The sequence below is a fragment of the Solanum verrucosum genome, unplaced genomic scaffold, assembly GCF_900185275.1.
Source record: "Solanum verrucosum unplaced genomic scaffold, falcon-dt-bn FXZP01000008.1, whole genome shotgun sequence".
In the NCBI taxonomy this organism is placed as follows: Eukaryota; Viridiplantae; Streptophyta; class Magnoliopsida; order Solanales; family Solanaceae; genus Solanum; species Solanum verrucosum.
Genome location: NW_026020195.1, coordinates 1,369,289 through 1,382,421, shown reverse-complemented (window position 1 = coordinate 1,382,421; position 13,133 = coordinate 1,369,289). Strand labels below are relative to the sequence as shown.

At 36.9% G+C, this 13,133-nt stretch overlaps 3 protein-coding genes across 6 annotated transcripts; 1 reads left to right on the top strand and 2 right to left on the bottom strand.

Annotated features, from left to right (window-relative positions):
- The first annotated feature begins 1,470 nt into the window (after positions 1–1,470).
- On the top strand, positions 1,471–4,049 carry LOC125829774 (uncharacterized). Its single transcript, XM_049508973.1, has 5 exons — positions 1,471–1,628; positions 2,115–2,731; positions 3,143–3,251; positions 3,328–3,648; positions 3,740–4,049. Exons 1-5 carry the CDS (start codon positions 1,476–1,478, stop codon positions 3,791–3,793), a joined length of 1,254 nt encoding a protein of 417 aa, XP_049364930.1. The 5' UTR covers positions 1,471–1,475; the 3' UTR covers positions 3,794–4,049.
- Positions 2,482–8,303, bottom strand: LOC125829758 (putative pentatricopeptide repeat-containing protein At1g68930). Of its 4 annotated transcripts, none has more exons than XM_049508954.1 (2): positions 5,780–8,303; positions 2,482–2,727 (listed from the first exon to the last, which is right to left on the bottom strand). In XM_049508954.1, exon 1 carries the CDS (start codon positions 8,290–8,292, stop codon positions 6,052–6,054), a length of 2,241 nt encoding a protein of 746 aa, XP_049364911.1. In that variant the 5' UTR covers positions 8,293–8,303; the 3' UTR covers positions 2,482–2,727; positions 5,780–6,051. The 4 variants fall into 4 exon arrangements, with proteins under 4 accessions (XP_049364911.1, XP_049364910.1, XP_049364912.1 ...); XM_049508953.1 differs by having other exon boundaries at positions 2,535–2,763; XM_049508955.1 differs by having other exon boundaries at positions 2,619–2,750.
- A 1,035-nt stretch (positions 8,304–9,338) lies between these two features.
- On the bottom strand, positions 9,339–13,133 carry LOC125829766 (transcription factor bHLH49-like). The gene is made up of 8 exons (XM_049508965.1): positions 11,727–13,133; positions 11,252–11,458; positions 11,102–11,167; positions 10,758–10,826; positions 10,379–10,450; positions 10,075–10,287; positions 9,897–9,984; positions 9,339–9,815 (listed from the first exon to the last, which is right to left on the bottom strand). The coding sequence occupies exons 1-8, from the start codon at positions 12,531–12,533 to the stop codon at positions 9,778–9,780; spliced, it is 1,560 nt and encodes a 519-aa protein (XP_049364922.1). The 5' UTR covers positions 12,534–13,133; the 3' UTR covers positions 9,339–9,777.

Below are 13,133 nucleotides of genomic sequence, written 5' to 3'. Positions count from 1 at the left end.
CAACGCATAAAATTCTTTTAGTGACATTTAATAAAAATATTGTTAATATTTTTGTTTTGTTCATTTTTGGTTGAGAATTTGCTACTGATATTAATATGAAAAAGATGAACTGTCATTTCATGTTTATATAATTGCATCTAGTGGGGTTTTCTTTTATGAAGCCCATTACATTACAACAAAATTATATTATATGATATATATACGTACCAAAAATTAGGCAAAAATGTCACTCCATATATAGTTACGAAAAAATATTTACAAAATACTGCACCGGGGTACGTATGTTGTACATCTTTTTTAAGGAGCGAATTTTATAAATGGGTATAGACGGATAAATATTTTATTATATTGAATCTTGATTATTATGAAAAGATATAATTGGTAATTTGGTATAAAAGAAATTAGTATACACTGTTATTTGACAGAGAACCATATTGATCATATGGTATGCTTTAGTTCAACATCGAATAGTACAAATATATATTTTATTTTTTTTCAAAAAATAATAATTATATGCTTTAGTTCTCTTTAAATACCAACCAAACCAAATATTATCAACAACAACATACTCGGGAATCAGAATAATCCCACAAGTTGTGTTGCATAGACAAACCGCAGATCCTACTCCGAAGGTCCCTCGGCTCAAGTAAAACTTATCAAAGCAGGTTTAAAAAGGAAATACAATAATAAAAAACCATGTTGAAAACACTAGCAACAACATAATATAGTAATCGAAGTTAAAGAAAATAACAGATAATAATAAAATCAAAAGAACAAGATATAATAGGAGAGTATAATAATAATAATAATAATATTGATAAGGAAAACGGAAGTATACCACTCGATTACCTACTAACGTTCCACCATTATCTTGATCGTCATGTCCTCGATAAATTTAAAATGTGTCATATCTTATCTAATCACCTTTCTCCGGACCAAATATTATCAGTTTCAATAAATCAAATCAAAGGTACACCTGTTGAATCTTTGGCAAAAATGTTTGGCCGGCTGTTATGAGACAATCGCCCACAAAGCTTTAAATATCTAATCAGGCCCCTCTCTAATTAAACTAATAAAAAGAGATTTCAAGAACATTCAACATATATTCAATTTAAAACCACAAAATTCAAAAATCTTCTTTTACTTGCATCACATCAAAACTTGACAATCAAATTGAAACGGAGGGAGTATATCTTTGCTGAATCCTTTGAACAAAAAGAAAAACTTATCATAGAAATGAGAAGAACCTATGAGTGAAGTAGTTCATCAATCACTATTAAGACTGTACGTTACATTTGTACAGGAGTTAACTAGAACCATAGACACTGTCAAAGTGAATGCGTTTCAAATTTGTGTGGATATATGCACAACGTGCATACCCAGAGACTAGTATAAGTTAAAGGTGTCCATACATTGATTGCATCACAGGATTATTTTTTTCTCTAGTTTTTTCTGTGTTTGAGAAGAAGAAGAAGATGGCTTCTTTCGCGATCGAGGACTTTGTTGGAAATGGATGTCTGCAGGGACTTGTTTCAATGCTGCTTGAGGAAGGATGGGATGATGTACCAACATTGAAGATTATGAATGTAGATGATATGAACGAGTTGAACATGACTCAACGGCAAAAGGTTCTTTTTACTGATAAATTCATTCTTCTTGAATATAATATATATCCAGAAAATTGTGTGGTTCATCTTCATACTCTTCTGCAAATCTGTGTCGACAACTGAGTACTGTGTTTTCCTAGAAAAAAACCATTTCTAAGAAATAATAATTAAGTAGCAACAAAAGAAACAAGTGTTATGCAAGAAGTAGTAAATGCCGAGTTGATTTATGGGATGGTTACTTAACTAATACAGTAGTTATTATCTCAGAAAGTCACCCTTCTTTAGAAATGGTTGCCTCTAAAGAAAGTGACTTTCTGAGATAATAACTATTAGTTGAGTGATCATCTAAGAATTTCTCAACCCAGTAAATGCCTCTATTCCCATTTGAATGATTATTGCCAAAACAAACTTTGACTAGGAACTTGTTAAGCTTGTTTATTGCACATCTGAAAAGTTATGGAAACAAAATAGGCTATTCTTCTGATGATTGTATCTTTCCTACTCAAGGATGCGCTGGAAATCAGGTCATACCTGCATGATCGAGCTCTGATGCAATACGCGGATAAGTTTGAGGAGTCTGGGAATTCCCTTACTAAGCTTCTTAACCTAAGTACGGTAGATCTTACTTCAAAGTTTGGAATGAAAAGGGGCCATGTTGCCCGTTTTACAGACAGAACTGCAGCTTCTGGGGGAGATTCTTTGTCAGAAACCTATAACCTCCACATGAGGAGAAGAACCACCTCGAGAAATGAGAGTCTTTACAGGAAGGATATTTCTCCTGTCACCTCCAGGAAGCAAAGTATGACAAGATCCCTTAGAAGAACCAAGACAGATATATCCCTTGAACAATCAATGGCTGAATTGGAAATTAAAGGTGGACATGTTTTTAAGGGAATTGTAGCTTCAATGCCTGACGAGCCTAGAGCATGTGGCTGTGTGCAGCCCACCCCAGTAGTTGAGACTGTTGCTCCTTATTCTTCCATAGAGAATATTTCAGTTCAGAAACTAACACCAGAGTACAAGATTGGAATGGAGCGTCTGGTGAAAACAAAGACTGCTACGATGAAGGCTTCAAAGCTCTGGCGTGATAAACCAGCAGTGTTTGTATGCATTCGTCGCCCTGGGTAAAGCATCAAATCATTTCTCCAATTCAAACCTATAAGTTATTAAATGTAGCTCAGTTGTTGTCCTATGTCTCGAATATAGGATATTATGCATACTATGGTAAACAGGAAAAAAGACACCACTTGCAAGAATTTTACGGGATTAAGGAAACTCTAAGAGAATTTCTGCACAAAACTTCAAACATAGTAGAAAATCCAATAATCTTTGTTATCCCACTAAACTATGATGCATTGATGAAGCATGCAACCTAGGAATGTTTTTTCCTTTAAAGAACAAGTATTTATGGCCTGGACACCATGGTTATTCAAAAAAGAAGAAGGGGGTATTTATATTTTATAAGAAAGAATATGAAATTAAATTTTTATCTATGAGCATGACTCAATCTCATACCAAAAAGACTATGGAAACAGGTGCATCATGTGTAGAGCTGAAGCCCACCAACTCTATGCAAGGAAACCAATATTTGATGCTTTGGGGGTTCAGTTATTTGCTGTTCTTCATGAGAAAATAGAATCAGAGGTAACTTTTTTCCACCTTTTTTTGTTGACATTTCTATGGAAGGACCAGGTATATTATGCTGGGTTTTGTTATCCAGGTAACGGATTTCTGGCCTCGATACTGGGGTGGTGTAGTCCTTTTTGACAGAAACATGGGATTTTATAAAGCTCTGGGAGGTGGGAATCTGCTAAAAGACAAGTTCATATCAGGTTTTCTATTAAATCCTCGAGCTATTTCAAATTATAGGCGAGCAAAAGCTATGGGGGTGGATCAAAACTTCAGGGGTGAAGGTGAGACAAAAGGAGGACTCTTCATTGTTGGCAAAGGAAAGAGTGGAATTGTTTATCAATTTATTGAAAGGAACTTTGGAGACTGGGCACCCCTTGCTGAAGTTATTGAAATCTGTCGCCGCTTACAGGTAATGTTTTCTGGCTTCTCTCGTAAGCTCATTGTAGTATTCAGCTGTACACCTAAGTTTTAGTCTAATGAGTTTTTTGCATATATTCTAGAATCCACAGGAAAGTCAGTTAGAGTCTATCACATCTATACAACAAGAGGATTAGCTATGGTCGTTGCTTCTATCGATCGAAGCCCTCCTATTTTTTGATAATGAGATGGATCAAGCCCTCCTATTGAACAGCTAAACAGAAGCTATGTCTCTTCTAAACTTCAAGTTTTATGTTTCATTACCACAGTCCACAGTTGCTTCATTGTAGGAATAATTTCCTTGACATTACTGGAATGTATTTGTGTCGAGTCTATTGAGACAGGTTATGTATCTGTGTCCGTTCAATCACATAATGCAGAAAGTGTCAATCTGTAGATTGTACTTAGCTAGCTAGTACACCAGATATTCATTGGTAACTTACGAACACATTGGGCAATGTTTATAACTTCATCTCATAAAGTATATACAAAATGCAAAAGGAAGAAAATTCTCAAAATTCGGTAGCTTTCCTAACAGCAGAAAACTGGCTTCCTTGTATGAGATACAAAAAAATCATTTGCCACTCCGATCCCAAAAAATATTTATAGAAAGAAGGAAAATATGTCATCCCCGTCCTCTTTTTCCATTGCACCATTTAAGCAAGAATTAAATTAGTTCTATGCTAGAAAGTTACTTACCAAAAGAAACAAATGTCAAAGATTTATTCTATGTATTTAGGTTAATACTATAGAATATTTTCCTTCGTTCTGCCGAAGTTATAAATCTAGGTATTTAGAGAATTTATTTATTGAAGACCCTTTCTTTTATTTTCTTTAGTCTAGACGTACCTTATTTCTGATAGTCTAAACTCCTAAGGAACCCTCTTGTATATTGTCCACAAACAATTAAGACAAATTTCTTTTTTATTCTTTTTCTACATTTCACATGGTTTCTGAACTTCTACCATCTTGGTAGACCTAAGAAGTTTCTGTCTACTGACCGGGATTCTTATACCACCTGCCCTGCGGGAAGTTTCTTATTTTCATAAGCTCAGTATTCTTGTTTCTTTTTGGTGACAATCCTAAAGGAAAACATTCTCCATAACTTTTTCTCATCTTTTATTCATGGTATTGGAGGTTTAGTATTGAGTCTCTCCTGCAAACATTAGATTTCTTGTTGCTATACCCCACAAAGTCTTCTGTTCTTCCTTTTCTTTATATTATCAGAGTTTGAGTACTTAATCTATCCTTTGAACATTAAAATCTGATAAATGTCTTGGGGAAATCTACTTCTCATTGTTTTTATTCATAATATCAGAGTTTCAGTAATGTTCTAGAAGAATCTTCACTTCTTTTACTTCGTGGAGTTAAGAGTTTGGATAACAAGTCCCTCATCTAAACCTTGAAATTCCGGTCATTGTTCCAACAAAGTTTTTAGTTATTCTGTAACCGCTAATTTAAGCTATTCTAATGATGTCCTGGAGATTTGCAACACCATACCTTCCTTTGTGTGGTGCAAGATGCACCTTACTAAGCTGTTGTATTTAATCACCGCTAATTTCTATTTTGGTGATTGTGAACTATTCCCAATACACTATTTAGATGATATCTGCAGAAGACCTTCACAATAACTTTTTTCTGGCATACTCGACTTCAGTTTCCTGTTTTGATGTGCAAACTCAAGTTAATTGATCATCTTGAGAGTTGAGCTTGAAAAGGCACGTTGGAAGTCAAAAGGGTTAAAACAGTCATGTGTTAGAATGCTCTAGATTCGTTCGATGTTTAGGTTAAACGTATATAATATTCTTCATAATTAAGAATCATAGTACTTACTGAGGCAATATTCCTTATTTTATAGCTAACCTTTTCTCATGTAGTCTAGACTAACGTTACTTTTAGTAGCTTAAACTTACAAGGAACATCTTATATATACAGTCTACAAGCAAATTCGAGACAACTTTTCTTTTTGTCTATATTTCCACCCATATACAACAAAGTTTAACATGCAATTTGAAACTTTTGAATACTGATGTGTTTATGAATTGAAAGCTACAATAGAATATTGAAAACATACAAGGAGCTGTATTTCTTCAGTATAATCAGCTATTTTAAGTTTAACTTACATTGTTAAGAGGATCAGTAGCCTCCTAAATCAGATACTCCTCGTTTTAGGCTTGCATGCTACTTATGGAAATTGATGAGCTCCGAAGTGAAGTGCTTATGAGAATGGCTCCCCAGCCTTCTAAGTTGAACCATTAGATATACCACGAACATACATACACAAGACTCTCATGGGAGGCAAATGTATCCTTTCAAGAGAACCAGCGTGATTATTCCTTCCTCATATGATACATGTAACTGTCCTCGTAACTGATTCGAAATTGTGGGAAAACTATCACCAGAAATCTCCACAAGAACATTTTCCATCCTTAAATAAATGAAATCTAACCGCATCTCTTACAAGAATTTCTCTTTGGGTGATCTTAGAAATGATTTTAGTTGCACTATGGCAGTCACCACATACCCTTAGGTTTTTTACCACTCTTATTGGGATCCCAGGGGGGATAAAGATCAAACCAAAGGCAATAGCAAGTCTCTCGCTGTGGTGGTTAAGCAATTTTATTTTATCAGACTCTTCAACTCTATGCATGACATGAGTTACGTCTGGTACATAACCCTCGTCTATCATTTTAGCATTCAATTTCTCCAGTTCTGCATATATTTCATCTGAAAATGGACTTGACTTGTCATCAGCAGAGAAAATGTGCACTCTGTTTTTATATTTGATCCAACTACATCCTGGCTCTTTCCTCACACCTCTATCTCTCATGGCCCTTCTTAATTGAGCCACTTCAGCCCAATTTTCTTTCGCAGCATACATACTTGTGAGCAAGAGATAGCTGGCAGGATTTTCTGGATCAAGTTCCAAAAGGGACTCTGCTGCCCATTTGCCAATTTCCATGTTACCATGGGTTCTACATGAGCTCAACAGTGTAGCCCAACCAATTGAATCTGGGGTGCAAGGCATTTTCTGTATAAAATCTTTGGCTTCTACTAAACGTCCAGATCGACTAAATAGATCAATCATGCAAGTAAAATGATCAAGAATAGGTGTAATTCCGTGTTCTTTCACCATTGATTCAAAATAAACTTTGCCTTTGTCCACAAGTCCGGCCCTACTGCAAGCCGAAAGAACCCCGACAAAAGTTACTCCATCTGGTTGAAGACCATGTTCCAGCATTTTCTCAAATAAATGAATTGTTTCAGTTGCTTTTCCAAACTGAGCATATCCTGACACTAATGCCGTCCAAGAGACCTCGTCCTTAACAGACATCTCATCGAAAAGCCTGTGAGATTCTTCTATGCTGCCACACTTACCATATAGGGTTACAAGTGCATTAGAAACAGTAATGAAAGATATCAAGCCTGACACCAATGCTCGACCATGAAACTGAGCTCCTTCTTCCAAGCTCGCCAGATTTGCACATGAGCTTATCACGCTTCCTAAAGTAAAATCGTCTGGCTCAACTCCATTCCTTTGCATGTCGCAGAAAGCCTTAACAGCTTCTTCGCTAAAGCCATTCTGTCCATATCCAACGACCATTGCAGTCCAAGAGACAATATTTTTGTTTGGCATTCTACAAAAAGAAGTCTCGGCATACTTGATGTTTCTACACTTTGAATACATATCAACAAGGGCACTACCTACAAACACGTTCTCACTGTGATAGGTTCTGACTATATAAGCATGAAGCTGTTTGCCTTCTTCGATAGCCCGGAGGCCTCCACAAGCAGTCAAAATACTCCCAAATGTGAACTGGTCAATAGGCAGCCCCTCTAACCTCATTCTCCTAAACAAGACAAGTGCTTCCCTGTCAAGACCATTTTGTGTTAACCCCGTTATCATCGTTGTCCAAGAAATGGAATCCCTCTCAGGCATATCTTGAAACAAACTTTTCGACTCTCTAACCATCCCAGACCTCAAAAACCCCATAATCATTGTATTATACATCACCACATTCCTTTCTGGCAACTCATTGAAAACTTTTTCAGCCTCATAAATAAACCCTGCTTTTGCATACATATCAACCAACGGACTACCCACGAAAACATACGACTCAAATCCCCATTTCACTATCTGCCCATGAATTTGCCTACTCATTCGAATCCAACCATTATCCGAAGACAATATAAGCATCGTCGAAAACGTTATCCTATTCAAACTCATTCCCCCATCTTCTAACATCAACTTATACGCCTCTAAAGCATCAATAGCTAAACCTCGAGATGCATACCCCGAAATAATCAAATTCCAAGACACCCCATCTCGCTTTGGCATTCGATTGAACACGTCTAGCATTCTCGAGAGGTTTCCAGACTTCGAATAAACAGAAAGAATGGTGTTCCATGAAAACTGGTTTCGTTGAGGTATTTCTTCAAACACTTGGCGTGCATACCCAGTGTTATTGAGTTTACTGTAAGCATTTATGAGATTGTTAAGCAAAAATGTTTCTGGGTTTGCTATTGTTTTGAGAATGAAGCAATGAAGCTTCTTGATTTGGTTCTGGTTTTGGGATTCACACCAAAGTTTGAGCAGAGAACAGTAATGATTGGAAATATGAGACATAATGTTCATAAGAGGGGAATTGGCGGGTAGTTCGGTTTCATTTATAGTACTCCCTCGTCACAATTTATGTGAAGTTGTTTGACTGTTCACCAAGTTTTAATAAATATTAAATTTTTTTGTAATGTTTCAATATTATTGTTTAAGTAAATAAAGAGAGAATGTATTGAAAATACTCCAAACTTAACGTGAATTATTAGTTTCATTTCCGAACAATTGACAGCATATAAACTTCATAAGGTTGTTTTGAAGCCTCATTTTTCACCAACCTATTTACGAGTTGTTGATCAATCTACGGTTCGTCCAGTCAACTCATAGATTGACAAATTTCTGTATTAATTATAACTTAACTTTAAAATGTTCATTTTACCTTTATGGAATAATTTATTGCCACACAAATATTTATGATTTATTTTAAATCATAAATTTTGAAAATCTATCTTGACCTAAGTGAATTGTTTTCGATTCCAAGTTGATTTTTTGATAATTGTGACGTTGAAGCCTATTAACAGACGCATTGCTATCTTTAATAAGTGGAGTTTGGAGAGGGCGATGTATACACATATGCAAACATGCCTAAGTGAACTGTTTGCGATAGATCCTCAGTTGAGCTCACACCGACCCTCAGTTGAGCTCATATGTGTGATATGATAAGGCAAAAGATTCCTCATTTATTTATTTTTAATAATTATGATGTTCAGATCAGTTCACGCATATCTAGACCAATCTGGGGGCCTGCTAACTCCACCAGCACAAGTCTTTATGGAAAAAATGATCTCGAAAAGAAGAATCACTCACTAACTTAAATAATATTAGAAGCAATCATTAATGCATGCATTAGAATAGTACGATAGGTTGTTTACATCACCCCCTTGAAGCGCAACTCTTCCCCGGACTGTGTGCACGCGGAATGTTTTGTGTACCGAGCTATCCATTTTAAAGTCTCAGAAATATCATGCATGACAAGTTTTCTGAGAATCAACCTTACAGTCAACAACACCATCAGATTCTGTGTATTATTTTGCAGTAACTGAACAAAGTTTTTATGTAAATAATGCTTTGGAAGAAAAGAAGCATGAACATCATTTACTTTTCCCAGGCCATACAATTTGCAAGTTCTTCAACATGGAATGAACATGAAGAATATAAACATCTCCGCAACGAAAGATTCAAGAATGCATCAACAAAACATTAGTTCTTGAACCTTCATTTGCTGTTGTTGATCTGAAGAACGTCAATCTCGTGGAATGAATTTTCACTGTTGTGCTACTAGCCGACTGTGTCACTTATGAAAAGGAGGTGAATGCACTGTGTTAACAAATACGCGTTATGGACTTGCTGTACAGACTCACTGGGAACTCCTGGATTGGGGGGTCTCATGCAAATGCGAAATAGGAAGAACTCTCGGTGCAACGCACTTCCCAGATAACATAATCAGTGCACCTTAATCTCCCAATAACAGGTAAAGTTAAAGCATATTTGGTATCTACGATGAGTTCATGGTTCTGATTTCATCTGTCCTGCTGATAGAGAACCTACAAACAGAGAATTTTCAGGATTACTAGAGGCGATGATGCTAATTTATCGTAGAAACATCACGTAGGGGCATCAAATACCACTTATATCTTGACTAGATGAGGGTACACTTGAATTTAACCCCATTTGGACAACATTATGTAGTTCATTATCCCATTCATTCGGTGCCTGGAGATCATGCACATTAGCTCAAATGATTAGTAGACCATTGACCAAGATTTGCTTATGCTACAATAGTTCAAGAACCACAAATGTTACCTGAGATGACGGATCCTTGTAGTCGCCAGGCCCACAACTAGTAGTGGCTAAATGAGGATTGATGGCTCTACGAAATGCTTCACTAGGAAATCCATAACCAGGAAGACCAGATTGAAGCATTCCAGCTTGCGGTGGATGTAAGGGAGGATATGCCAAGGTCATATCAGGTGGAAAAGCGAGCGAGGATGAAGGACCTGCTCGAGACTGGAGGATCTGCGACAAAGGGAATATTTTTATTCAAGCATTAGGTGGAATTCCAACAATGCTCGGCTACACGTCATACTCAGAAAAGAGAACTACTTACATCTTTTGCCAGGAGACTATCAATATCAAAATCCAGCCGCGGGTTTACTGTTGCAAGCTTCATTGAGAGGAACTGGAACAAAAAGGAGTCTAGTCATCCTTAAGATACTAGAATGCTTAACACAAAGTTAGCAAAAACATCTTAAAATCAATCAAGAGCTAGAGTTCACATATTTGTAACGTGAATGCATGTACTAAGAATTCCTCAAGACCACATTAACCAGCCACCAGGATAATCAAGCCAGCAATATTGTGAAGCAATCAAATCATCACTAAATATTTTGACAATTGAGCATTCCAAAGGAAAGAAGGCACCATTATTAATGTGAAGAGTACGATCGAAGAAACGTGAGAAAGAAAATAAGTTATTAATTCCATACCTCAACCTGCCTTTGCAAAGACTGTACATAGTTAATGATTTCATCCAGCATCACAGCTTTGCCGGTGACCTGCAATCATCACCTCTTTCTCAAGTAACTAAAAACAGAAAAGTGCCAACTAAAATTTCTAATGTATGCTATAATATAGCATATGCCTACTGAAATCACTAATATAGGCTGAGTAGGTTGCTCGGACTCTCCAAAAATGTTGCCGCATCCATGTCGGATCCTCCAAAAAATGCACTACTTCCGGAGGATTCGACACACACCCATCAACATTTTATGAAGAGTCCGAGCAACATAGCGCCTGCTACACCATACTAGTTGATTCCAATAATACCAACCTTGTTACAACCAGGCACAAGATCCTGAAGATACTTCATCCGTTCACTGATTTTCTCCCTCCTTATCTGTAATCAAAACCATTCAAATTAGTACCAAAACCAATAAAATATGAGATTTAATAACTTGGAAGCTTCTAATAGAAGTCTTACTCTTTCTGCAAGACTATGGCTATTTGTTGCCTGGCCTCTTCGAGCACGAACATGTATATATTCTTCTTTGGTTGGATCTGAAAATTGAGACCCCTGTTTACCATTCTTTCCACCAGGCTTGCTGGCAATCGAATTCAAGTTTTGTTCCCCTTTCTGAATTTCGGGTGGTGGCTGCTGTGCTCCCTTCATTTGATCAGGTTCAGTATCCTGCTAAATTACAAGAACATTCAACAAGGAACTATCTTGTGAACGAACAATAGCCAGTGGAGTCTAGGGAGGTTAAAGTGTACGCAGACCTTACCCCTACCTCAGAGGTAGAGAGGTTGTTTCCCGATAGATGCTCGCCTCAAGAAAAACAATCCAAAGCAATTCAGAAAAAGATATAACGGAAGTACAAGAAACAACAAATAGTAACAAAAAGAACAGATAGTTATCTGTGTGAACGATCAAACGAAATCTACTAATGATGGCCTACCTGACCACCTCTTTTCCTTTTCTTTGAGCCAATATTCTTTCCACAAGACTCCTCACCGGCACCCTCCATTTCTTCTTGGCGGCCGCTACATCCTGCTTCATCAGACTCACTACTAGAGACTCCAGCAACTTCTTTTGCTTCATCCTGAGACTTAGCAAAATTTTCACTCTTTTTCTCATTCTTGAGGGGACTTCTCTCTGTGTCCCTACGAGCAACGGTTAAAGAAACATCCTTAGAACTTTCAGCCACATTACTCAAATGCTGCAGCTTCTGAGGTGATTTCAACCCATTACTTGCCAAAACCTCTTGAGGACCCTGCATTGGTGTCAATCCCTTATAATAAGGATTCATCGATGACTCGGGGATGCTAAAAGGGTTCATCATATCACCAAAGTTCCCTCCACTAAAGCAAGAAAACCTTGCAGCTCTTTCAATAAACCCCGAATCAGCCGGAAACTGAGCTAAGCTCTGCGGAAGCATCATCGGAACAGGAGGTAGAAACATACCCCCTTTCAACATAGCATTTGATGGAGTCCAATTAGGACCAAGTGTTCTATCAACACCAGCTCTAAAAGGTCCTAAATCCATTTGAACACTAGCATCACAAAAGCCTAAATTTGATGAATTGGTGGTAGGCTGATCCCAAGTACTAGGACAAAATGAATCCACCATTCCCATAGATGAATTAGTCAAATTACTCCCATTTAATTGCCATTCTGAAGAAATATTTGGTGACTGATAGTTCATTGACACTTCTTGATCATTCCCCTTTTCTGGTTCACTGTCATTCTTGATTTCTATATCCATATTTTTCTAAGTACAGAAAAACTTAACCAAACTTCTCTTTTACCACTTGAGTATCAAGCAAACAACCTAAAACATTGAAATTCAACATACTGGGAACTTAAAGTTTTCATCTTTATGCATATAACTATCCTCAACAAAGATCATACAACCAAATATGTGAACAAATTATCCAACAAAACAAGATTTTTCAGGTGAACAAAGTATGTCTACCAGAAGATTCACTCAGAACTAGAAAAGCCCCAAATACAAAAAGTCCATACAGAACAAGAAACGGCAAGCACTGCTTTCAAATTCACAAAAAAAGTCCCCACCCCACCCCCTTAATGTCCAAGAAAACACAACCCCATTTCAACAAAGAGCTCAAAAAAGCAGTAAATTGAACAAGTCATTAACTTGCAGCAACCATAAATAGCTCATTTAAAGTAAAAACCCTAAGTCACAGTAAAGAACAGACCACCCCTCAAAATTTCTCAAACTGCTCAGACAGCTCTGAAATAGAGAAAAAAAAGAACAGACTAAAAGTGGGGTGAGGAGGAAAAAGATACCTTATTTCAGATTGTGTACTACTACTTTTGGTACTCTATTACACCATTCTTGAAC